This window comes from Hippoglossus hippoglossus, chromosome 22 (assembly GCF_009819705.1).
Source record: "Hippoglossus hippoglossus isolate fHipHip1 chromosome 22, fHipHip1.pri, whole genome shotgun sequence".
Lineage (NCBI taxonomy): Eukaryota > Metazoa > Chordata > Actinopteri > Pleuronectiformes > Pleuronectidae > Hippoglossus > Hippoglossus hippoglossus.
This window is the reverse complement of record NC_047172.1, coordinates 19,476,862-19,504,590: the sequence shown is the minus strand read 5'-3', so window position 1 is coordinate 19,504,590 and position 27,729 is coordinate 19,476,862. Positions and strand designations below refer to the sequence as shown.

The window sequence follows — 27,729 nt, the reverse complement described above, 5'->3', positions numbered from 1 at the left end:
TCAAGAAGGTATGTTGCCTCCGCGAACTGCTTTTTGTCTGTTAATAAGGAAGTTGGGCAGGATATGAATCAGCTGGGTGGAGCTTCCTGATCAGCATGTTGCTTTGTATAGTGTTAAAAGCAGAGGATCCTGGCTGAAGTAGGAGGAGGAGAGGTGCAGCAGGGAGGCCACAGCATCCTCTGTGCTTCTTTTGGACTTGTAGACAACTTGGAGGGGGTCTAGGAGGTTTGAGATATGGCAGGATGGTTTGTTGCAGCAGTTTCTCCAGGAACTTCATTATTGTGGATGTGAGGGGGATGGAGCGGTAATAATGAAGTTCAGTTGGTCTGAATGTTTTGGGCACTGGGATTATTGTTGCAGTTTTCCAGAGGGTGGGTATTGTGGCAGCTCTTTGGAGTTGCAGTGAAGTCCCGAGTTGGAAACAGGTGTTCAGCTTGGTGGAGATGGGGAGTTCTGTGTCCGGTGATGTTGATTCTGAGTCTTGGTCCACGTCCATTCTGGGTTTTCACCATCTCAGAGGCTGGTTTGATGTCGATATTGCTAAATTCATGCTCCAGTCTGTCTTGGAATTTTTGTTTTGCTTAAGGACCTCATTTTTGATATGGCTGGTGGCCGTCCTGAGACCAGCCCAGTCCCTGAGGGTGGAGATATTGTGCTTCTCTCTCAGGTTCAGATTACCATTGGAAACGGTCAGAAAACCCCTGATTCCAACCTTTTGAGAGCCAGGAAACCATCAGAAAATGCAACTTTCTTTAACCCCAGAACTTTTTACTCCAAACAAACCATCGCCCTGCTGTCTTGACCTGATCCCTTCTCTACTCTTTCTCCCCAAACTTCTGTCCAGAAAATATTTTTTTCCCTGAGGCCTTCAACTCTGCTCTTGTGAAACCTATATTGAAGAAGTTCAATCCAATTTTAGTCTGTTTGATCCTCAGCAACAATAGGCCTATATTAAATCTTCCATTTTACACCCTGTATACCATATCAAGCAGAGAGGCTGCTCTCTCAAAGATGATTAGTGGTCTGAGACACCTAGGACCCATTGAGATCTGGGTTGGCCTCTCTGAATAGTTTGAAACTGGTTCTGCACAAACATTACTGCAATATGTTTTTGTTTTCATCTTGGGGCCTGAGTGTCAGAGAAACATGACATAACGTCTGGAGCTGCCTTGTCCCTCTGCATGGTTCATCTAGGGCAGTGGTCGCCAACCCGTCGATCGCGATCTACCGGTCAATCTCCCAGTCTTCACGGTCGATCCCCCAACTCTCTGGACTCACTGGCTGTCGTCGCGCCGCAGATCAGCTGTTTGTCGGTTGTCTGTTTTTCACACGCGCTGTGTGTCCGCTAAGTCTCAGTCTGCAGCCTGATTGGCTACCTCAGCCCTTCATGTGTGCAGGGGGTGGGGCCTTAGGACTCCCAGCATTTCCTTCAAGAACAAGTTGGTTCATGTACTACTGCCACCCCCAGCACTGCTCTTCACTGCTTAAGCATTACTCAGCATGGCAAACTTTGAATTTTCCACTTGTTGAAGTGGTGGCATTGGGTTGTAGCACCCACACAAAAATAGAATATAAAGAATCTTGATAATATGTGACAAGGTGTAATAAGTTTAAAAAGTGTGTTTATCTCCTCTAATGTAAATTAAAAGTCACTAGCCTGGCCCGAACCATACGAGCATATGAGGGAATCTACCGTACAGCTGAAATCTGACCTAGATTTATTTTTATAATCATCATAAACCTTTTTGAAACATTATGTCCTTAATTTCAGAAAAACATAGAACCAATAGAATCAACTACATTCTAAGTCCCAGCCCATCTGAATGATTACGTAACTGCTTCTCATTGAAGCCTTATATAGCTTAAGTCCAGTGCAGTGTGTCTCTCTTGCTGGGCTGCAGTTGTCTTAACTGTCCATCAACTTCTCTCTCACTCTTTGCTGCAGAAATGGCCACAGCTGGCAAGGTAGGTGCATTATTCTATATGGAACTATCATGTACAAGTTTGTTGTTTGAATGAATTCTTCACAGTGTGGTAAAGTCAGATAGGTAAGATCACAAACATTTGAAAATAATGCAACAGAACTCACATAAATATATTTTACTTTAATATAATGTGATTCTTCGGGGATCATTAAGATAATGTGCTGTCGTGTCGATGGGTGTAAACAGTTGCAGTGCTTTCATGTGCAGAGTTTTAATGTGATTCTCTTTGAAGATATGTGAATTATCAGCTTAGAATGTTTATTTTTATTCATTTATAATAGTCTTAGTAAAAATTTAAATTAAATCAGAATTAGTTATTTCTGTGCCCTCTGCGTCAGTGAAATATCTCGTTCATATTTGACTTGGCACACAGTCTGAAACTTTCCAGACAGTTTTACACAACTGTGGATATTGGCACATCTGAGCGGGGGTGTAAGAGTTCAAGGACTCATTGCTACCACTTTGAACCAAAAAAATTAATAATTTACTCTGCAATACTAAATGTACCCAGCCTACATTTATTTGATTATAACATTATGAAACATTGTCTATAATACATTATTATTATCAATGATACTAATAAATGTAGTATTCAAATAAAATCTATGTAACTATAACTCTGCAACAGCTGCTGTGTCAGAGGCATTGACACCACTCCACTCTACTGTGATAACCTAATCCAAAAAGTGCATAGTGATATAAAACAGTGACACCTTCAGGTGTTTGACTGGAAATCACACAGAATAAGATTGTATCCACTGTTCAACTATACATTGACAGAATAAAATGAAAAGAGACTTGAAATTGATCAAATGCTGGGTTCGAAGCTTGAGGGGTTTTAGGAAATTGCCCTTTGGCACTTTTCCAGGAACCCATCCAAGTGAAGTTTACCTGGGACAGCATGCAGGAGTGTGACATTTCATGCCAGGTATTTCATGCGGGGTCACTGTCCTCTAGGTCATCAGGTGCAAGGCAGCAGTGGCCTGGGAGCCCAACAAGCCTATGGTGATTGAGGAGATAGAGGTAGCCCCGCCCCAGGCAGACGAGGTCCGCATCAAGGTGAGAAACGTTCTTTTTTCAAATAATGTTCAGATATATGCTCCTTGACCCTGGAGGCAATGCAGATAAACACACAGTTTAATCCATTCCTTTGTATTTGTGTCCTTTAAGAGACACCACCTTCAAAATTCCTTAGTGTTCAGAATAACTGTTTCATTATATTTCAATTGCCTTTTGTGAATATTTTCTTTTGTGCAGATTTTGGCAACCGGGGTTTGCCACACGGACCTTTACCACTTGTTTGAGGGCATGAATAAAGATGGCTTCCCAATCGTCCTTGGACATGAGGGAGCGGGTACTGTTGAGAGCGTAGGGCCTGGAGTGACTGAATTCCAGCCAGGTGAGTTGAAGCATGCGTAATCGAGTTTCTTTCCCCGACTTATTGGTAGCAATAATTAGATCAAAGCATATAGAGTGCTAGAGCAATGAGTTATAAACCCCAGAAATAAGTTGCATTTAAAGCCGTTTTCAAACATGAACTCCAGCCAGACCAGATTTTCTGGACATTTTGCCTTTCACATATGAAGAACGCAGCAGGAGATTGTCCGCAGCGTTCAGGGGAGGGGTGGCAGCTGGGAAGAGCATGCAGGAGGCAAAAGATGTCGTATAAATACCATCGTGGTAATTACATGTTTTTGCATCGACACAGGCACCCAATCCCATATTGGACTGTTAGTGGTGATGCTGAAGTTATGTGACAGTGGTGTATTTAGTTTATAGCATCACATTAGCTTTTTACCACTGGCGGTTATATATATATATAAGATTAAATTGTTGATCAAAACTTGTGAGTTAATTAAGTGTGAGTTGTGTTTGTTACAGATGTCTGCTTTAATCCAAAAGTCAACAATAAACTCCAAAAAGCCATTTGGAACCAATTCACAAATTCATTTGTTTTGTGAATTTCAGGAGACAAGGTGATTCCTCTATTCATATCCCAGTGTAGGGAATGTCGCTTTTGTAAGAGTCCCAAGACCAACCAGTGTGAAAAGGGATGGTGAGCTTATCCTTTTCTCCTCATGTTTTACTCATCCGGTTTATATCAAGGTACAGACCCGTGTCATACTCTTCAATATTATAAGTGTTATTGGTGAGAGAGAACAAAAAGGTTCAGTGTGTAGAATTTAGTGACATCTAGTGGTGAAGTTGCATTTTGCAACTGAATACCTCTCACCTCACCCTCCCCTTCCAAACATGAAATAACCTGTGGTAGCCTTCAGTTGTCATAAAAACTCTAAAAATAAATAAATAAAAATTTGTCCAGTCTGGGCTACTGTAAAAAAAATGGCTTCCTCCGTAGAGAGGAACCGCTCCCAATGTAAATATAATGTATTTAAATATAAAGGGCCCATTCTTGGGTAAAGAAAACAACAATTTGTACAATTTAGATGAAACACAGTAGTGAAAACATCACTATGATTATTTTATGTTCAATTTATGCCAACAGATTCCTTTCACCTAAATCGTACACACTGAACCTTTAAATAAACACAGATCAAGTCATTACACTTTCATTTATTCCCCACAAACTCCCTGCTCCGCCTGCTCACTCCCCTTTTTAACTGCCATGAGCTGCCTGAGCAATGCCCCCTTGCTCAGCTGATACAAAAATATAAGTTACAGGTTATTGTTAAATGACAGAAATGAAATATACATTAATGATACAGAACATTTCATTTGTTTGCATTTAGCTTGTTTTACAGATATTTGTGCAAATTTGGTCTGTGATTGTATTTACATCTTCACAATTTCTCTGTTCAGGGCTAATGGTCGTCATGCCGTGATGGCAGGTCAAGACTCCAGGTTTACCTGTAAGGGGAAGAAGATTCTGCAGTTCATGGGAACCAGCACCTTCTCAGAGTACACTGTGGTGAACCAGGTGGCTGTGGCTAAGATCGACCCTGCTGCCCCTCTGGACAAAGTCTGTCTCCTTGGATGTGGAGTCTGCACAGGATTTGGAGCAGCAGTTAATACTGCTAAGGTGTGTCTATAGCTGCTTTCAGACATGCACTGAACTCCGCAGATCCTGCATGTGTGAATGTGAATGTCTGATTCAGAGGCTATACGTCACTTCCGGCCTCTGCTGCACCTGGCTGTTCCCTCTCTCGCCTAACTAATGTGGAGAATTTGAAGCTGTTGTGAACGCGTCTGTCCAGAAAACCTCCTGCTGCATTGTGCATGTAGCCAATCCTGCGTACTTTACCCACAGGTCATGTCTGAAAACAGCTTGTTTTTAGTCCACAATGGACATTAAATCCTTAGTAGCTCAAGACATACAAAATGAAATGTGGCTCCACTGTATTCAGCGCTAACGGGTGTTAATTATTATATGGAATATCAAGAAGTGCTGTTTAAAGTACCATGTTTACCAGAGTTTTTGCCATATTAGGTGGAACCAGGCTCCACGTGTGCTGTGTTTGGCCTAGGAGCTGTGGGGTTGGCTGCAGTCATGGGCTGCAAAGCTGCTGGAGCCAAGAGGATTTTTGCTGTTGACATCAATCCAGAGAAGTTCGAGAAGGCCAAAGTGTTTGGAGCGACTGACTGCGTGAACCCCGACGATCAAGATAAACCTATCAGCCAAGTTCTTGCTGAGATGACTGATGGAGGAGTGGACTTCTCTCTGGAATGTGTTGGGAATGTGGCAGTCATGGTGAGGCAGAGAGATACAGATTTGATGTTTACTGGATCAGGAAGGATCATTATATTCAAGAGTATTTCTTTAGAACTTTAACTCAAGCATTGCAAAGTTGAAGTTTTATGAAAGCCCATATTTTGTCAGCATCTCTACTCGGGGGATTTCAACCCCCATGGATACTTGCCCTCTGACTTTGTTCTATTATTCCATCTAGCGAAGTGCTTTGGAGTCTTGTGTGAAAGGCTGGGGTGTCAGTGTGCTGGTTGGCTGGACAGACATGTATGACGTTGCTGTCCGACCCATTCAGCTTATCGCTGGACGCACTTGGAAGGGTTCTCTGTTTGGAGGTGAGACACATCTCAGTCAGACATGACCATCCACACTAATTAAAACACTACCTTAACTGTCATTTTGGACAAGTAGTCAGTCTCAAGAAGGTGGTCCTTACCTAACATGAGGAGCGAGTACATGAAAGGAGATAGATTCATAAGAGTCATCAATGCAAAGAGAAAATATTAGTTAAGATCATAGGAAAATACATTTTGAGTCTTATCCCATAAGTGTTTTACAAGTTTCCATCTGTTGTTAACGCTGAAGGGAACAAATGGAGCAACAATGGAAAGTAAGGGAGTTCATTCAGGTTTCAGGTAAGGCCAGCAGTCTTTTGTTTCCAACTGGCAACCAAAGGCAGTTCTTGTATTTATTGATGACAGCTCTCGTAGCTGCTAATGCCTTTTAAAGAAGTAAGTTACTGCTTGGAGGATGGCCTTCTAATAAAACTTGTGAATCTATGCAGTAGAAAAATAGGTGCAAGATGGCTGGTGAAAGGTGAGCCGGGGTCTATCAGTGTTGCCAGATGTACGATAAGTTTGCCCTCTGTACAATGTATGATCAACAACGATAATTCGGTGACACTTCGTATCATCAATTGCAATCTGGATAGTAAAATATGGATTACATCTGTATTTACGTGATGTCTTTTCAGCCAATCATGCTTGGCAGCAGTTTCTAGTACAGTACCTGGATACGCAGCTGATAGCTAGCTAATAACCCCACATATATTTCTACATGTCATTTGGCAGACGCTTTTATCCAAAGCGACTTACAATTAGTGCATTCAACATCTATGAGGGGCCATTTAGGGGTTCAGTATCTTGCCCAAGGAGACTTCAGATGGGGAAGACTGAGGATTGAACCGCCACCCTTCTGGGTGGAGGACGGCCACTCTACCATTCAGCCACAGCCACCTATATATAGATATATAGACAATACTAGTTTGTTGTCTCCATTTTAAACCAGAGTACAGCATGGATTAAAAACCACTGGTCTGCTCTGAAGACAAACACACTTGAGCTATTTAAAAGCTATTTATTAGAAGCAAACAGTTGTTTCGTAATGTGGTTGTTGTTGCTAGCAGCCAGTTGTGAGAAATTGCAGATTGCAAAACAAACCTCATCTCGCTACCCACTCCCCTTTCAAGTGTGTAGGTCGGTGAGACTTTGGTCGCCCTCAGTAACGTAAAAACCCAAAAGGCCCTCCCTAGAGCCTTTGGCTAGCGTGAGCTACTGTGCAGCACAGCGGAAATAGGACCCACTTCTAATATAGGTATAAGAATGTCATCCTAAAGTGACAAAAACAGTAAGATTCTTAGTTCCAGGTGATTATACACTTATGGAAACATTTATTTACATTATTTTCAGTTCTTGCCGATAGATTCTCCTACATCCTCCACACTGGACTTTTCAGACATGACTCTATTGGTTCTTAATGTATTAAGTGTGTGTTCTCTGTGGCTCAGGATTTAAGAGTAAGGATGGTGTGCCTGAGATGGTTAAAGCCTACATGGACAAGAAGGTGAAGCTGGATGAGTTTATCACTCACAAGATGACCTTGGACCAGATCAATGACGCCATTGAACTGATGAAGCATGGCAAATGGTATGTTTATACTTTCCTCTATATTCTCCTGGTCACAGAAATGAAAATTTAACAAGTGTCTGTTTTGATTTTGCTCCACAGCATCCGGACAGTTGTGAGTTTTTCTCCTTAATGAGACCACCCTGGGGCACCAAAATAATTTAACCCTGATCAAAAGTGAACCAAATGAGTTTTCTTTTCTTTTTCTTTGCAATTAATCAATTTCACGTTCCGGTATTCCATGGATTTCTATATAACTTGTTTCTCATCATCACAACTTCTTATTTTCCATTTTTCTTTGATTATATTTTGAATAAAAATAATTTGTGTATCAAAAATGACCCATGTGTATGGCTTTTTTATGGTTATGTAAATGTTTGCCGTGAGGAACAGACAACTATTCACCAGCCACACATTTCAAAACTCAACACATTTGCATTTACACATCTGATGCATGTAAGGATCATTACCTACAAGAAAAGTAATAACCGTACATATTTGAACATTGGTTCAGGTTACCTTGGTGAGAAAGAGCATTATGTCTGAACTTCATTTTAGATTTCCACCTCTCCACAAAAGTTCATGTAAGTTTGAGTTCATTTGAATAGTTTCTGTGTAATCCTGTGTAAAACAGACAAATACATAACCTCCTTGGTGTTGGAAAAAACAGACATAATATATGATATATTAATATGCATTTTTGAAAATGATTTATGTGCCTTCTGATTTCTTTATGTGGAGTGTTAGCCTGGCAAAAGCACCTGTGATTGTGTTTTACACAATACACATGTTACCAATCAATCAAAATGTGTATGTAAAACCCATATTTGTCAGGAAGTGGTGAGCAGGTGGACCCAAATGCAGGAGCGAGGCAGATCCAATCCGACAGAAACAGAATTTATTGAAAATAAAATAAACAAGGGGCAGGCACAGAAGGCAATAAAGCAGAATCAGGGAAAAAAGTAGGCAGTGACACAGACAACGCAGACGACTCAACAAAAACTGAACTGACCAGTTGACTTAAATACAAACTGAACTAATGACAAAGTAGCAGCAGGTGGCACAGGACCAGCAGGTGAACAAGGCTGGGCAAACAATCAACACTGGAGGGAAACACACTTCAGGAAGTAAAGTTAACTGAGAAACACTGGCTGCTTTCGGAAAGTCCATATAATCTCCTTTCCTAACCCCTATTACTTGACCCTAATGGAATACGTCATGAGGTCAAGGAAAGATGTGAAGGAGAAGACGTAAGGACTTAGGAAAGGAGAACCACTGTGCAGAGAAAATCCGACTCCACCTACACTCAGCGTTTAAAAACAAAAACTTCATTTCAGTCAGACAACTCACGTTCAAACGTATATTGCAGCAGTAGAACAGGTTTAGTGTTTGACGCCTAGGCTCCAACTTAATCACTCCCCCATATGATTACACAGGAATGATGGGAGTGATTTGCAAATACTTGTAACCCCCCGTTGGAGCCTACAGGTGGATGTTGGGGTGGTGGAGGGGCTGAAGCAACTGGTAGCAATACTGCAGCAGCAGTGTGAGCAAAGGGGATGATGGGAAATTTCTCTCTGCTTAAATAAACCACCTGATAAGGTGGGTGTGAATTATAGATGGTTGTGGAGAGTATGTCACATGATGTATGTCACATGATTGGAGCAGCGCAGCTCGAGTTGGCTGCCTGAACTAGCTCGCAGGCGTCGCTCCATTCATACCAGATTTGCACAAAATGTACAGTGCTGTGCGTGCGCTGACAGTTATGATAAAGTTTCCTTTATGTTTTAATTTTATAAAGACACAACATTTAACCATCAGTTACTCACAGAAATAAACAACAACATAGATTTAAATGTTAAAAAAATTAAACAAACAGTATTTTAATATTGAAATAATATTAGAATGTGAGGAATATACGAGGAGAAAACCTGATGTAAGTGGAGATAAAAGAATTATGTCCATTCTACAATCAGTATTTAGTTCTGACGATGATATTGTGAACTATAAGTTCAATCAGCTTGTTGCTGACTGGACAGATGTGACAGAAAAGTAATCAGGAGCTCAGATGATCATTTGATGATTCACATCACTTCTGGATGGTGTCAGGAGAATAAAACAGCTGTTCTGTTTTTTATATTTAAGTTGGTGTGTCCAGGTGGAAATATGAGGTTGCACCGCTTTAAATGCTGCTGCCGCAAAGGATTGTGGGGCAGAATTTTCTCCTTTCCTTCCTTAAAGGACGGTCTGGTGTCTCCTATGCTGGAGATAAGTTAGGAAGCATAGAAGCTCCTTTCCTTACCCTTTACAGAATTCAGCAGCTCTTATTATGGCGGCCTGTGAGGAAGCTGCACTCACTCCCTCACCAGTCAGGTCAGCTCTTTGTTTACTAAAACAATTATTTGTGTTTCAGCTAAATTAGGACCCACTTTAGTTGATAAATGCATTTGTTTAAATTAAGATATTAAATATATGTTTCATTGTTGTTGTTTCCCTTGATTTCTAATCCTTGTTTTCTTTGAGGTTCACTTCCTGGTTGAGGCTGGTTCTCATGAACGCACTCACCTGAATGCCACATCTTCACCAGGTAGTGCCAATCTGGACTAAACCATGTAGGAAGGAGGAATGGGGGAAGGGAGCAATTGGTTTTGTTTTGTATTTTCTTTTTCTCCTATGCCTTAGGAATATTAACTCTAGCCTTAATCCTTTGTTGTAGAGTTATTGTACTCTTTAATGTGTTAATATGAAGACACTTTATTAATATTCTTGTTTGCTTTAGTTGTTTTCATGTTACCTTTTCTATGTAAGGGATGGTTTCACCCAAACATATTTAAAGCTCTTGTTTGAAGCATCGGCCATTTTGTCTGTGAGCTGGGGACCCTTCCATCTGTGAGTTTGGTGTATCGATGCCATGTATCTTTGTCATTTGAGAAAGTAAAATCAGAGCTCTTGGACTTCAAGAAAGGTGGTGATACAGGTAGAGAAAACAAAGGAAGAGATACAGACGACTGATCCGGAGAAAGTTGAGAAACAGAGGAGTTAGACGAAGAAAGGGAGAGAAACAGAGGAGTGAGACGGAGAAAGTTGAGAAACAGAGGAGTGAGACGGAGAAAGGGAGAGAAACAGACGAAAAAAATGGGGGAGTGGGATATAAGAGGGGAAGAAAGTGATTCTAAAACTGTTCAATTGTTAAGATGTGTTGATTTATTATCTGTAAAATTGCTTGAGACTTTTGAGTCAAGACGTGAAACAGAAAAAGAGAAACAGAAATTCAAGCTTTTGCTCCCTTTATTTTATTTTTCTCAAGTTAAGCCCTTTATTTGAACATGCACAATTTTCACATTTTATTTATTTTCTCTTATTTTGAAATGCAGCCCCACTTTTATTTAGTTCATGAGAGAACATTATACATATCTGCAATCATACATATATGTTAAGTTCTATGTTACGTGACAATAAATATTGCCAAAAAGATTTTGAATCGTACTGAATTCATTTGATTTGACAGTCAGGTATTGAGTACATGCAGATGTTGATACAACTACTAGGCTACATAAATATATATCACACTAAATAGTTAGACATTATGATCTTCTGGACTTTTGCTTCAAGACATTTTCTCTAACTGGACCTCTTTAAATTTTTGTTGAATACCCCTGCCCTAGTTGGTCGATAGAATAATAAGCTCCTGACAGTTTCAATGGAGGCAAGGGTCAGATAAAAACATATGCTCCCTTCAATCTATACTATAATCCCCTACACACTGTTTTAATGTATTTTTGCATGATCTATATCAAAGGGAAATGTTTTGGTTTGCAGTATTCTTATAAAACATTTTAGTAAAAATTCTCATTCATCAGCCTATTTCATTTTATTTACAACTAAGAGTTAAACTCTCTCCATAATGAGTGTTTCATATTTAGCTAAGCTGATTATTATATATTATATATATGTTTTTTTTATCTAATGAATTAGAAACCCATCTTTTTTTGTCCTCACCTCTTCACATGTGGTGTCCAGATTTTGGTGTAAGGAACTGTTATTATGCTGGATCTTATTTGTCTTGATAGTTATTGACAACGAATGATGTAGAATCAGCAACATTCAAAGTCCAAGCTAACAAGTAAAAGCTAAAGTTCCAGTACAGTGTGTCTCTCTTGCTGGGCTGCAGTTGTCTTTACTCTTCACCAACTTCTCTCTCACTCTTTGCTGCAGAAATGGACACAGCTGGCAAGGTAGGTGCATTATTCTATATGGGACTTTGATGTTCAACTGTGATGTTTTCATGAATTTTTCACAGTATTGTCAAGTCAGGCAAGAAAACAAACATAAGAAAACAATGCAACAAACCTTACATTCATACATCTTTATGGAATATTGTGTTTTCAAATTTTAGTGCATTTTATCTCTGTGTATGTGATAATTCAGAAGCTGTTTAATTGGATGGGTGTAAACTGTAGTGCTCTCATGTGCAGTGTTTTAATGTCGTTCTCTTTGCTGATGCATGAATTATTTAATTGAAATCATCTTAGAACTAGGGCTACGTTGTAGCACTAACGGGCCCGAGCACATGCATTTTGAAGCCTGTTGCGGTTAGTGGAGAGAGCGATCAATGACCAAGCGCACGTCTCTGCGTTGCATGCGTTTTGCGCACTGCGGCAAGGATAAATGCTTCACTTCCTGCGTCCGTCACGCGATGCCGATCCTTGCCTGCTAATTGCTCATTACGGTCCACGCGATCAATTGCAGATCACATGGTGGAAATTGTATGTAAATTTAATGATAGTTGTAAAACAAAGCTTAGTTCCTGTTGCCAGTAGGTGGCGCCATCAATATTATTACATACAGACTAATAGATCTGTTCAAGTAGGGGCTCTGATGTAGTATTAGCAATTTTGTTTCAATTGGACAATGTTACAACAATTTAATTTTCACACTGATTAGTAGGTGGCGCTATGACCCTGAATTAATATTAATATATGGAGCTGTTTAGGTCAGGATTGTGAGGATAGGTCTGAATTTGGGAGGCGGTTGGATAATGCAGAGTGGATTTACAAAGTACTTACTGTTTCATGGCGAATCAGTAGGTGGCGCTATGATGTTGAGGAAATATTGACACATGGAGCTGTTCAGGCTTGGACTCTGATCAGGAGACAGAAGTTTGGTGGTGATAGGACTATGCACAGTGGAGTTATGACAACATCGTGTCCTTTGGCGAAGGATGATCCTTCGCCGCACCTCAATGTTTACACGGTTTGAGGAAATGTCACAATTCTGACCATGGTCCAATGACTTGACTGAGCTCTTTTGAGCTGTTTATTGTAAAGCAGCCAGGAGCAGTTCATCAAAGTATAAAACATGTCACTTCCTGTAGCCAGCAGGTGGCGCTGTAATGATGAGTCAATATTGACACATGGATCTGATCAGGGCGGGACTGAATGTGTGAATGAGGTTTGAGGCTGAAAGAACAATGCACAGAGGAGTTATAATAAATCCCTCTTTTTTGGCGAATCATCAAAATTCTACGCCACGGTCACACTGTGTGATGAAATTGTGCATACCGAGGTAGTTTATATCTCCATCTTGTTGCAGATGACACTCACCTCAATATGAAGTTGATCTAATGAAAGCCATACGACAAGTACATCAAAGTAAAATTGTAGAAAAAGGCCACCAAAGCCAAAATGGCGGTCTTCCTGTTTGGTCTAGCATATCTATCCAAGAGACTTTTTGTTTGCCATGAAAAGACACATTTTTGTAGATGTCGGCCAATCGTAGTGCCGGGGCTGCCCTTTAGGGGGCGCTAGTCAGTTATTTTGCCACGCCCATTCCTTAAAACCATATGAATGTCTGCGGGGGGGCTGTTGCTACACAAATGTAGTTTGAGGGAGGTTGAACCTCAAACACCGAAGTTATAGCAATTTCGTGTGTCACAGCGAGTTGATGAACTTTGACGCCACGCCACTATTATGGAGTTTGACGAAAAGTCACAGTAATCTTATGCCTTCATTATCAATGTCTTGAGACCCATTTGACACAGTTTGACATGGCTTTGGGCAGTGGATGAGGAGGAATACCTCCAAGTGTAAGACGTTCCAAAAACAAGACATTTCCTCTTGCCACCAGGGGGCGCTGTGATTTTAATTAATAATTTCTGTGTAGATGTCATCAGGCCGGGAATCTTGTCTTACATGTCTAGTTTGGACTCGATTGGACCATGTATGTCTGAGATACACAACCTCGTGTTTTGATGGCGTGTAATCAAACTTTGACGCCACGCCACGGTCACACCGTGTGAGGAAAAATTTAAATTCGAGGTAGTTTATATCTCCATCTTGTTGAGATGACACTCATCTCAATATGAAGATGATCTGATGAAAGCCCTACGACAAGTTGGTCAAAGTAAAAATGTGGAATATGGCCAAAATGGCGGGCTTCCTGTTGCGTTCTTCCAATTGCACCTCTAGACTTTTTTGTTTGTCTGGTCATGATACACCTGGGCTACGATTTTTGTGAAGATCGGTGAAAGCTAACTGAGGGGCTTTTCCTTAGATGGCGCTGTTGAGCCATTTTGTCACGCCCATTTCAAATTACTCTAGAATACAATTACTTTTTGGGGTTTTGAATTTCCTGTAAACTTTGGTATGAATTTGAGCATGTCTAGGCCCTGAAAAAGCCCCAAATCGGAAATACAAATCCTTCAAAATACAATAGGGCCTCCCACCGTAGGTGCTCGGGCCCTAATTACTACTTTCACTGGTATAGAAAGGTAAAATATACTGGTGATGTGTATATATAATATTATACTAAATAATATTCTCATGATATATATATATTTATATATAGACAGGCTAAGACAGGCTGTGCGTATTTGCTGGGTAGTTTATGCGGGGTCACTGTCCTCTAGGTCATCAAATGCAAGGCAGCAGTGGCCTGAAAGCCTTTGGTGATTGAGGAGATAGAGGTAGCCCCACCCCAGGCCGACGAGGTCCGCATCAAGGTGAGAAACATCCAGTATTAAGACACGTGTACAGATAAATACTCATTGGACATTCCTTACACTTGAGTACTCATGTATGTGCTTTTGGAAAGACTGACACCATACTGTATTCAGACCTAGTGTCCGATTACAAGTGTACAGCTCTAAGCTTGTCTGCTAACACTACTTTGTATATCCTGAACGTGTCTGAACCTGTCAGCACAAACATCTGTATGAATGTGGAATACATTCCTTTCCAACTATTCATCTCTAAGGGGTTAACAGTTACTGTGTGGACTGACTTGAACATGTCTTATTCTACGTCCTCTGATAACCTACAGCAGTGAGTGAGTCTGAAGTGCCCCATCAGGAATAACATCATTCAAATATAATCATTCAAACATATACATGTATATGTATAAACCACACACGTAAACAGTAATAAAGACAATTTAGGTACATTTTATGAAAAACATCATTGCAGATGAACACGGTAGAATGGACACAAAGTTTTCTAACTTCATTCTGCACCAGACACTGATAAAATGCTCTGCAGACAATGTCCAGGACCCAAACAATAAAAAAGTTACAGTACATGTAGGTCTATTAGGAGGACTCACAAATAACGGATTAATTCGGAACTTGCTGCGGAGCACTAACACAGACCAAGAGAACTATCCATTCCAAACAGTAATGTTTAGAAGATGAACTAGTGCAAATAAACACGTACGTCATTTCTGCTCAAGAAGATCAAATAGTTTTTTAGCCAATCACACTAAACAGATTTGTCCATTGTTTGCGTGTGTGTGTAAAAACTGTCTGAGGATGGCAACTGAGCAGGTGGTTCTGCATTGTGACCGGGACACATTTGTTTTCACACGGCTAAAAGTGTATCCCAGGTCTGAACCTTGTATATTGTGTCTTTTGGATATTTTTATAGTTTCAGGAGTCATAGTGATCCGAACGGCTGATCTGGATCCACCACAGATTTACACGTGCATTAAGTGTAATGTTGCTTCACTGTTATATGTGTATGAATGGAAGCTCTGTTCATCTGTTGTCACATCAATCAACACAGATCTAGTGGATAAGGCACATTCAGTCACACTAAGAACAGACACCACGTGTATGCATCCAGAAGATTTACACTGCACTGCACTCAAACATGAAGGGAGAGATGCATGTTTTTAAAAAAAAAAAAAAAAAGATGGTTTAGAGAAAGTTGTGAAGAAAGTTGTGTGAAAGAGAATTTAACGCTAAGTTGCATGTTCTGGAATGAACATAGATGTGCTGTTTCTGTAATTTTACTCAAACCAGAAAATAAGTCACCCTCTCAGTCCCTTCGCAGATATTCAGAGGATGCTTTCCTTTTTTGACGTTCCTGATTCACACTCACATGTCTTGCTGTCAAAACACAAAAATGATGAATGGCAAGACTTGGGGCCGTGGATAAAAAAAAAAAAAAAAATGTGTCAATGCTGACGTTTGGGAAAAGACATCAGATCCTATGGTATAATTCATTTTTGAAAATGTTTAGAAAATGATTTACATCTGTTGTTCACAGATTCAGGACTGTTTAACTGGTACCAGACACACATATAGATGCCCAATATGCATATGTATATTTACATTATGCAAACAACATTTCAAGGGCTCAAGGTAATCATGAAGTGGGTTTAATTTAAAACATGGAACCTGTGGTTATCACACCATGATCTGACAAATATCCACTGAAACAGAAAGCCATCGATGGTATTACACCAGTTTTCAACTCTCTATTGAGGGCAGGTGTAATTGTTCCTTGCAAGGATTCACTATTGCACACTTCGATTTTTCCGGTCAAGCATATTTTTGATGAATCACAACCTGATGATTTGCGATTCATCCGAGATTTGTAAGTTGTCAACGCCGCAGTACAACAATGCGCTCCGTCTGTTCCAAATTCTTAGACAATCCTTTAGCAAGTTCTGCGGGATAGTAAATGGTTCTCTGTTGTTGATCTGGCAAATGCATTTTTCAGCGTTCGAATTAATAAAGACAGCCAATACTGGTTTGCGTCTAACAGAGAAAGTTATTCATTCACATGCCTTCGTCAAGGCTATTGTGAATCACTGACCATTTACAACCAGGCACTAAAGGAAAGTTTAAGATCATTAGAGATAACACCAGGAAGTGCACTTTTACAATATGTTGATGATTTAATGATTTGTGCTCTAACTAAAGAACAATGTGAAAATGATACTGTGGCTCTCTTAAGTTTAATTTTTAGGGCATGTGATCACAGCAGAGGGCAAATCCCTCTCCCCTGAGAGAGTATTAGTAATTTAAAATATTCCTAAACTTGTTACAAAGAAACAAGTGATGTCATTCCTGGGAATGTGTTCTTATTTGCAGATAATTTATTCCTAACTATGCTGTCCTCGAGGAGCCCCTCAGCGCAATCGCACACGGGCAAGGCCTACAAGCATATAGTGAGTTGACATGGACTGATGACGCAGAGAAAGCTTTCACTGACTTGAAACTGACCTTACAAACGACCCCGACTTTAGGACTACCCAACCCTGACCGACCTTTCACACAGGCAGTTGACGAGAAAGGGGGCTACATGACATCAGTGCTACTCCCAGACCATGGGGGCAAACAGAGACCTGTGGCATTTTTCTCAACGAAACTTGATCCTGTTGATACAGGCCTCCTTACTTGTCTTAGAGCTGTAGCAGCTTCAGATAAGACTGTCATGGCATCCAAGGATTTAGTAGGATACTCCCCACTCACCCTGCTGATCCCAAATGCTGTGTCTAGGATGCTATCTATAACATGCTGTTCTGTTGGAAATGCTTAACATCACTGTGAAAAGCTGTAATGTTCTAAACCCAGCTACTCTTCTTCCAACAGAAGGAGATGGTGAACAACAACTGTGTAGTAACAATAACTGAAGTTTGTTTCCCCAGACCAGATTTACAGGAAACACCTTTGAAGAATCCAGACTTTGAACTGTTTGTGGATCAGCATCTCGCAGTTCAGACACAGGAGCAAATCAAGTTGGTTTCTCTGTGGTAACAGCACATGATACATTGATTGCACGACCACTCCCTGCTTCTCTGTCTGCACAAGCAGCAGAGCTCACTGATCTGGCTGGCTAAGGGGAAAGGGGTGAATATCTACATAGACAGTAGATATGCATGTGGTGTAGTACATGATTTTTCACGATTTGGAAACAGAGACAAACCAATTGTATATCATGCTCTAGTGTATCAGATGCTTGATGCTATCCTCCTCCCCAAACAGGTTGCAGTATGTAAATGTGATGCTCACACTTCTAATAATGACCCAGTATCACAAGGAAATGCCAGGGCGGATGCAGCAGCGAAAGCAGCTGCTCGCCAGCCACTATCTGCTTCACACATTCTCTTTCAGGTCGACCCAACCACCCCCACGGCTGACCTGCAGGAACTCCAACTTAGAGCAACAGCGGATGAGCGTGCACATTGGAGGAAAAACAGCTGCACATACACAGATGGGGTTAAAGACGCACTCCCTACCCCGGCGACTGGACCACTTCATAACCTGAAGCCCGGCGACTGGGTGGTAGTGAAAGACCTAAGGCGGAAAAGTTGGCGACACAGACGCTGGACAGGACCGTTCCAGATCCTGTTAACAACCCACACAGCAGTGAAGGTCGCTGAAAGGACAACGTGGATTCATGCCAGTCACTGCAAGAGAGTCCCAGAACCAGACCATCCACCTGCTGCACCCACACTGAATGTTTAAAACATAGGATCAGTGAAGAGGGGCAGCGTTGACCAGCACAGCTGTTGGTAAGAGTTGCTTCGGGGAATCACATGATACACATACCGCCGAGAAGACGACGATGAACGCCGACCTTCATGGCATCCCTTCAGTCAGTTGGGCCTGAGTGGCAGTAGAGGAACTGTTCTTTTATTGATGACTGTAATATTTGTTTTTCCTATTATTTGGCTCATGTTCTGTAATCTTGATAATGACAAGCTCACCACTAATGTTAAGAAAAGAGAATTGTTTGTAAGAACCCCCTGGGAACCTTGGAGCTGGACTGATGACAGTGATATCCCACTGACTGATAACTCTTGGTACGGATTTCTTCTTTGGACCGTTCAAGCCAATCTCCCAGGCCAGTCTGTTTTGTTGGGTTTCAGGCATCCTGTGCGATATGATGATTTGTTTTCCTTAGAAGCTACAGAGAGTATTTGCTCGTATGAACATGCCACACTTCTATTCGCACGTATGGCTTCCCGACACTGCACCTTTACACTCACACTTTGGTTGACTACTGTAGCCTCCATGGGCTTTATGGGGAATGCCAGCTGCGTCTCTTTAGTTTGTTCCGCGAGATCCACCTTTTTTAATGATAAGCCAGTAAATGTATCCGCATACCCTATGACACTCCAATTAGATCTACGGTCACGACATTACAAGATGTGTTATTGCCAAGTTTCTACAGGCCAATCCCTAGGAAATGCTTCTTGTGACATTTATTTGTATGATAAAGGTATCTCCTCAAATGGAAGGGTAATCAATTACAACGGTAGCTCCGTGCTCACAAATTTTGCATGGCAATGTGGGAAAGGCTCACTATATCCTTATTTGCCTAAATATTGGTCAGGTTGATGTGCCCTAGTGAATATCTCAATCTCCAATATTATTGTTATGGCCACAAAATCCTCCAATTCTAGATTTAAACGTGACATGGCACAATTTACCACGATAGAGTCATATCATTGGCGAATTTCCCTTGGCGAGAAGTGGGGAATCAGCCTTTTACCATGGTATGGTGTCACATTTTTAGCTGACCACATAGACAACATGACTTATTCTTTATCCATGTTCGCAAACGAAACAATTAGGGGTTTCAAGTATCTTTCTTCAAATGACAAATCACATCGTCTAACACTCTTGAAGCATGAAATGGCACTTGATTATATTCTGGCCAAAACAGGTGGCCTTTGTGCCACTCTAAATTTTACTAAAGATACTTGTGTAACGTTGATCCCTGATAACTCTGACAACCTCACCTCTGTAATCGATTCACTAGAGAAGATTATGAGATGCTTTTAACCCCTCTGACTCTGCAGGATTTTCATTCAACAGATGGCTGGTTGACAAACTTGGCCCCTGGGGTGCGATGCTAGTTCAACTGTTAATTCCTGTACTACTTACTTTTGGCATTATATTGTGCTTTTGTTCATGCACCCTTACATGCATGAAGGCCCTTATGTATAGGTGGGTTGGTGATACGGTGACCGGCCACGTTGGTGCATATATGCAACTGTCCCATGATGACCTTGCTAATGAGCCCAGAGATGTGTTTCCCCTCCTTGACTGGTTCCCTCCCCAGAACCCTTTTGATAGTGATGAAGAATGTGATGTTGTATTGGCTGTTTAGTCTGCTCTTATCAGTCCTTACTCTTTTTTTTTTTTTTTTAAGACCATACCTGTGTCCACAACAATGGCAGTTTGCTTTGCACTACAGTGCTGATGATGATGCATTTTGAATCCTTGTGAATTGATGTATTTGATTTTTTACAGTAGTTCTCTTATGTTGTCATAAATGACAAAAAGGAGGGAAATGTACTGGAAAAATTAACTAAGTGTGGTTGAAACCTATTTTATAGTTGAAGAGTAACTTTTGCAGCCCTGTCTAAATGCTTTATGACCTGAGCTGTTTTATGGTCTGAAATGTTGATGACCTGAAAACTGCCAGACCCTTTTGCCACTTATTTACCCTCCAAAGAACGGAATGTATGTCTGCTTATCTCCTTAGGAAACAAATGTAAATCAGTTGTTTGTGTTTAGATTCTTCTCTCTCCTGCGCCTACAGAACCAGTCTTAACTGGTTCTGAGAGACAGCCTTAGTCCTCCTATATAAGATGCTTGCATTTGAGTGTCCTGCATCTTCACTCTGAGATCCTTGTGACTCTCTGTGTTGATCCTTTCTGCAGAAAGCCCCTATTAAAATACACGTGGATAACTTTGGTGTTTCCAGCCTCTTGTATTTCCAGATTTCCATCACAATATGATCCCACCCTCTCTGTATTCAGGGTAGTGGTTATGTTAATTACATTTCATTTAGCTGACGCTTTTATCCAAAGAGACTTACAATAAGTGCATTCAACCATGAGGGCACAAACCCAGAACAACAAGAATCAAGAAAGTACAATTTTCTTCAAGAAAGCCAAACTACAAAGTGCGTTAAGTATGGGCCGTATAAGTGCTACTAAAGTATAAGTGCTACTAAAGTGCTTATGTATATGTGTATATGTATACGCCATATATGTTCATTTTTCCTTTGTCATTAAAAAAAATAACGAAAAAAAACGAATTCAGATGCCTGAGGAGGCTTGGAACAATTGGACTGGTTCTTACAGTTCTGTAGCAGCAACAAGGCTCCTTCACAAATTCTCCCTCTGAGGTTTCACCACCTGTTTTGGGCGGTAATGACTCTTGGCTTAGTGCTCGCACATCCTAGGCACACTTTGTATTTAGGAATTGTTGGACCTTCTGTCTCATTGGACATGTGCAGCCTGGAGGGTGGGTTGTGAACATTTTCTATAGTTAACTACTTAGCAACAGTATTTAAAATGTGTGCTTTAATACTGTCGGACTGAAGACGTACAGAACAAGCATTGCATAAATCTGCTCATCAACTTAGAGTATGTTGCTGATGATTTGAACATTTATGGTGGCTAGGTTGCTGCTCGTTTATTTCAGTCTCCACATCTACATCTGGGTAACTGGGATCTCATAGCATAGCTGCAGTCCCTGCCAATTTCAATGTTTGCCAAACTGTTTTATACTGCAGCAATAAACCTCGGGTCAAAAGGGTACCATACAGTCGAGGAGCTGCTGTGGTTTCCTCCCCATACCTGCCCTGTGGCTTCAGTCCTCTCTGGTTTGTTTTCTCTTTGCAGCAAAAACTGGCCTCAGCTGGTTGAGGAAAGTATAATCTGCTTGAGTGTTTGCAATATATCTGCATATTTCAAACACTCAAGCATGTGAATTACATACACACTCAAAATACGAAAGAATCCAGCAAAACATCAAAAAGCAATGTAACTATAGGTGTATGGCTGCCTTCATGTATAGCATTTTAATAGGTCAATATCAATTTACAGATATGTAGGTACATTTTTTTCTAACCTTTAGTGCAATAACATATGTTACTGTTATGTAATAACTCAGCTTGAGGAAAGCTTACTCTCTCTCTTTTCCCAGCTGCCTCAGAGAAATATCTCTGTTCTGTTGTACATTTTTACACAGTTGACAGTTGACTAATTTATAAATGTCTGTATGTGAAACGTCTATCTTGTAAACCAGTGGTCGCCAACCCGTCGATCGCGATCTACCGGTCGATCTCCCAGTCTTCACTGTCGATCCCCCAACTCTCTGGACTCACTGGCTGTCGTCGCGCCGCAGATCAGCTGTGTGTCGGTTGTCTGTTTTTCACACGCGCTGTGTGTCCGCTACTGGCGGCGGAGCTGCAGGTTTATCTTCTGCATTTCCTTCAAGAACAAGTTGGTTCATGTATTAGAGTAAATGTCAGGACTCTACGGTATGAAGATGCGCATCTTTCGGTCTGTCGGTAACAATCAAAGCCCCGTTGGAACAAATGAGTGGATTCAGAAGCTGAAACGCTGGAGTGCTTTTACTTTGAAACGGGTTCGGGAAGTGATGTAAATACATTTGTGTCATAGAGAGATTAACATTGTGGTTCACAGCAGAATAAACAGAGAAGATGATCTTTCAACTGATTTTTAAACTGATTTTTAATGTTTATCTGATGAATTTATGTCACAAACAAATGGTTGCAACACTTTCTGTATGCCTTTTCAAAATAAAAGCACTCGAGCGTTTCTGTTGATGGAATCCATTCCCTTGTTTAAAAAGTTTTTTTTATTGTGAAATATTTGCTGGAGCGGAAGATGCACGGCTTCATACTGTGTAGTACTGGTATTTATTTGATCAAAAGGGACTTCTTTCATACAGGGCAATAATCATATTTGTGGCCATATTCAAATCAAAGCCTATATTTAAAAATATTGTGCTGCAGTGCAGAACATGTTGTGGAACTGAGAAGCTACATATTTTGCATTGTAAATATGAATTGATATTAATTTGAATATTGTGCATTGAATAGAAAAATTTCCACAACTGCCTTTCTTTGTGTATATTTATTTCTTGTACATTCAGCCTTGAACAGAAATTGCAAAAAATAATAAGTATGACCCTCCTAAGTGGGTTTTTAGGAAGATATCAACAAAATCACGACTGTTTGCTGTCCTGGCTCCTAAATGGTGGAATGAGCTCCACAATGACATCAGGACAGAAAGTCTACACATCTTCCGCCGCAAACTAAAAACACACCTCTTCCGACTATACCTTGAATAAAAGTTTAAACTAACAATTTAGTAGCACTTAAATGGCACTTACTTATAGCACTTTGTAGTTTTGCTTTTTTGAAGAAATTGTACTTTCTTGATTCTTGTTGTTCTGGGTTTGTACCCTCATGGTTGATGCACTTATTGTAAGTCGCTTTGGATAAAAGTGTCACCTAAATGAAATGTAATGTAATGGTAGATCTCGGCTTAAGTTTGGAATTAAAAAGTGATCTTGGGCTCGAAAAGGCTGGTGACCACTGTTGTAAACCATTTATCTAATCAACTCCACACTTGACATGTCTATGGTTTGTGTCCGAGGAAGAGCAGTGCCGAGTTTGGTGTGAATTGGACATGAAATACCTTGAATATTAACAGTTTTATTAAGTAATTAGTTTAAATTGAACAAACAGGTGACTGGTGCTCTGCATCAGTCAGAGGTGGCGGGGCAGTCTGCCTGCCCTCAGTCTCCGGACCAAGTTGTCTTCTTCTACGTCCTTGGATGAACTACAGCAGTGGTTGGCCTGCGGTCGTTAATATCAATCCCACCAGATCATTTAGATTATTTGATTATTTTGATTTCACGGGCTGACACAGACATTCGTGGGTGTCACTGGTGCTGATCTCCGTTATGGCAACAACATTCACAGAATCACCAAGTTGTCTTAAAAGTAACAGCCCAACTTTCCCTTCGTTGCTGGAATGCTTTACACTGAGCTGAATTAAAAAAGCTTTTATCTTAAAAAGTTGTAAACTACGGTCTGAATCATGTGTCAGCTGCTTAACAAACCTCTGAAATAGCTGAAATACAACCTATGAATAAAGAAAAGCAGTTAAGTAAATCCTTCAGTGACAAAGCAAATTCTGTTTCATTTTATGAAAAACACTGACCATAAAATATTTGCAGATAGGATGAACACATAGTTTTCTAACTTCACTCTGCTCCATAGACTTTTATTTAGAGTTTATAAAAAGCTCAGCACACAAACAATAAAAAGTAACAGCATATTGTAGAACTGTTTGAGGGGGACTCACTAATGACAATAATTCTGAAGTCACTTGGAGCACTAACACAGGTCAAGCAAACAGCCCATTCCAAACAGGAAGGTTTAGAATATCTGCAATATAGGCAAAATATGCAATATAAATCAATTTGTTTCCTTCATAAGATAATTCTATTTGACACAGAGGTTGTGATGAACGTTGCACAAAGGATGTAACATTATATCCTGGTTCTTGCTAATGTAGCTTGTTGCCTTTTACGGTGAATGTGAAAAGATGTCTATGTTTTAGGAAGGAGTTTGGTAGCCCCTCTCCAGTAGTGGTTTCCGTAGCTGTAATATTTCTCATACCTCATGCTTGGTACCTTCATGCTAGTGTCACTGCCTTCTATCGATCCTCGAGTGTAAGGCAACAGTGGACTGGGAGCCCAACTGGCCTTTAATGACTGATGAGAGAGGTACCCCAACCCCAGTGAGGTCTGCTTCAAGGTGAGACATGTCCCAGATCAATATCAGTAGCAGTAGAAGTTGTAGCTGACAAAAGACATACACAACTTTGTTTCATCACCTATAAACAGGGTTTATGGGATGAACTGTCCACAGTAATGTTTCTTTAACCGTTCTCTGCAGCAGCCTCTGGGTAAATCTTGAAAACAGCTATCCTGGTAATTCAAGAACAACAGGCTGATTTATAATACGTTCTATAGAACCATCAGGAAACAAGGGGGCTGATTTTGCCAAGGCTATTGCTCTATCTCGCCATCTATCCACAACTGCTCCAAAATGTAAGGGGTCTTTCTCCATCCTTCCACAATATTTCATTTAAAAAAATCTGTTCAGTAGGTTTTCAGTAATCCTGCAGACAGACAATCAACATAACCTCCTTGGTGGGGATGACACGATGGCAGCAGCCACTAATGAGCAAATCTTTACAAATTGGATTGAAGCATCCGTTGAAGTGCTTTGGGTTTTACACTGTGGATGACTAAGAAGCCTACAAGGTAATGACATTACACTATTGGTGTTCTGTTTCTCATTAATCCAAACAAGGTATCCATCAGCCCTAAAGCTCACTATTGATATGTTGTATGTTATTAACTGTGATGAAATGTCAATGTGAAAATGACACTTTGAAGCCTGCCTTAGCCTTTATTTACACCATTCTAAAGGTTTGAGTAGAATTTATTTGAAAATCATTGTCTGTACGTCATGCACGGACCCTGGGCACACGCTGTCTCCTCAGCTGTGGGATTTGCACTATATATGTAGAGAGTTAATACTGCTCTGCTGTGCATGTTTCACTTCTGATACATGTATTAGATTGAAACAACAGAAAAGAAAACAAAAGAAAGATGTTTTCTGTGATGATTTCCTGCTCTGAAAGGGAATTCTCACTCTTTACGGGACACAAAACCCTCAAACATTAAGAGACACACTGACTAAACACAACAGATTTACGTGGAATCAGGCTCCATGTGTGTTGTGTTTGGCCTGGGAGCTGTGAGTTTAGCTGAAGCCATCGGCTGCAAGGCTGCCAACAGAATTTTAACAACTGACATTGATTCAGTGAAGTTTGAGGAGGCCTGAAGGTGTTCGGCACGACTCTGTGAACAACAGGGTTCATGATAACACTATCAGTCAAGTTGTGGCTGAGATAATGGAGGAGTGGCCTACTCTCTGGAAAGAACTTGTGGTATTTGATTTCATCTGGTCAACACATTCATGTAACTATTACATAATAACCTGTGTTCTAAGCCAGGGATTCTTAATATGGTAAAAATATTAGGGAGGATGCAAAGAAAAGGGACGTGATTGGTCTGCATCATTCTCTGCAGTATATTACTTATATAACTGTGACCCCCACGGGACCTGCAGGTGAAGAACCGTGGCTCAGATCACTTGCTCTCTTCCAGCAGTTAGTGAAGGAGAGGTGAGTGTCGTTTATTTAGTTACATAACCCACATTTCCTCAGGTCGTGCCAAGACACTGCACTGATTCTCCTCAGCTTGCACAGTGTCTTAGACTCCTGCGTCCCATGTGAATGGTGTCAGCGTGAACGTATCCTGGACAGACGTGTGAATTTGCAGTCAGACTCAGCTGATTTCTCGACACATGAAAGGACTCTCTGATAAGAGGTGAAACTCATATGAATCCTACCACGGACACATGAATCTCTGGAAACTAAATTACATTCTACAATTCTTTATCTAGTTGGGAAGGTGGATGTACCTGAGCCCACCTGGACAAGAAGCTGTAGCTGGATGAGTTTATCACTCACAAAATAACTGTGACCAAGGTCAATGACGCCACTGAACCGATGAAGCACTGCCAGCAGAAGATTTATAGGTGCAGTGTAGAGTATTTCTCCACATTAAGAGCCCTGTCACACATATGTGAATTTCTCTTTGTCTCCCAAATAAAACCTTAGATTCCTGTGGCGAGGCAAATCCAAGCGTGGCTTTACGTGGAGTTCAACTTTGATGAACTCTGACCTGCAATATTCGTTTCCATCACATGTGACCGCACCATAAGACCACTGTGTTGCTTTCAGGTAATTCAGTAATTTACCATATTATGTAGAATTTCCACATATTATTCATACAAATAATAAACACAATAAAATGATCTTTTAACAGTATTGAAGTATCGGATTCCACACAGATTGACACTGTAAAAACCATCTGCAAAGATGAACAGACAGGCTTTGTTGTCTTCTGCTTTGTTTGTGCTGTGTGTCAGAGTAACAATGTCTCTGAATGCTGTGTTACATTTAAAATGTCAGTTAAAAAGTGTTAGCTCTGATTCAGACAGACAAAATGAAATAAGCCTCCTTGGCCCGAGGTAATAATGTGCAGCATCTGTCTAACGATTCAGAAGTCTGTCCGTTTGTTGAACTCCTATCTCAAGAACCGTTCATCTTCTCGGCTGTACACTGGAATTTGTATTGTTAGGGCCCGAAGAAAGTATGCTGTGGAATTTGGGGTAATTTGAACGCATAGTGAACAGCTCTTTGTGCAGCAGTGCTGGTGCAGTTTCTGGGTTCTGTGGACCGAGTCCTGCAGCTGGTCTTTACTTTCCGCTGCTCAATTACTGCAGGTCACTATTACAGTTTCGGAACAGCCTTACCACAAGCCAAGCAAAAAGCCCTTTCCAAAGCAAACAGGTTTAGAATGGACATTACATCAATCCTGTTCGAGCCTTGTTCTCATTTGCATGAGATTTGGGTCCATATCTTAAAGCCACATGTAATCTGCACCTTTCCTTCAATTTGTGCCATATCTTTACCAAGGAGGTTATGTTTTCATCCATGTTTGTTTGTACGATAGCTAGCAGGATTATGTAAAAACCCGTGGGTGGATTACCACGAAACTTGATGGGAGGATGCAGTATGAAGGAGGAAGGAGCCCATTAAATTTTGGTTCAACTCCATAAAATTTTCATCACTTTCTGCAATATCAAGACATTTTTCAACATTTTCGTTGATTTCTCAAAGAACACGTCATGGATCTTGATGGAAAAAATCATGCGCATTCAGAACTTTAACTTTCCTTGACATAGGACCTCACACATAAATATATATAGATAGATATAGATATAGATATATAGTAAAATCAGTAAAGGCAGATGTTTACCCAAGAAGAGATCCCTGCAACAAATGAAACATGTCATAGCCATTAATGGAACCCATCTCAATTAGCAGAATCCATGTATAAGTTCATCCAGTTCCATCTTTGTATAAAAGA

General features: G+C 40.6%; 1 protein-coding gene across 2 annotated transcripts; it reads left to right on the top strand.

Moving 5' to 3' along the window:
* Window positions 1-1,831: 1,831 nt before the first annotated feature.
* Window positions 1,832-26,532, top strand: LOC117756627 (alcohol dehydrogenase 1-like). Of its 2 annotated transcripts, XM_034577225.1 has the most exons (10): window positions 1,832-1,965; window positions 2,943-3,044; window positions 3,243-3,384; window positions 3,954-4,041; window positions 4,806-5,025; window positions 5,434-5,694; window positions 5,894-6,026; window positions 7,478-7,616; window positions 7,698-7,727; window positions 26,514-26,532. In XM_034577225.1, coding segments are annotated over exons 1-10 (1,134 nt in total). In that variant the 5' UTR covers window positions 1,832-1,947; the 3' UTR covers window positions 26,515-26,532. The 2 variants fall into 2 exon arrangements, with proteins under 2 accessions (XP_034433116.1, XP_034433115.1); XM_034577224.1 differs by lacking the exon at window positions 26,514-26,532 and having other exon boundaries at window positions 1,833-1,965; window positions 7,698-7,822.
* The last annotated feature ends 1,197 nt before the right edge of the window (window positions 26,533-27,729 follow it).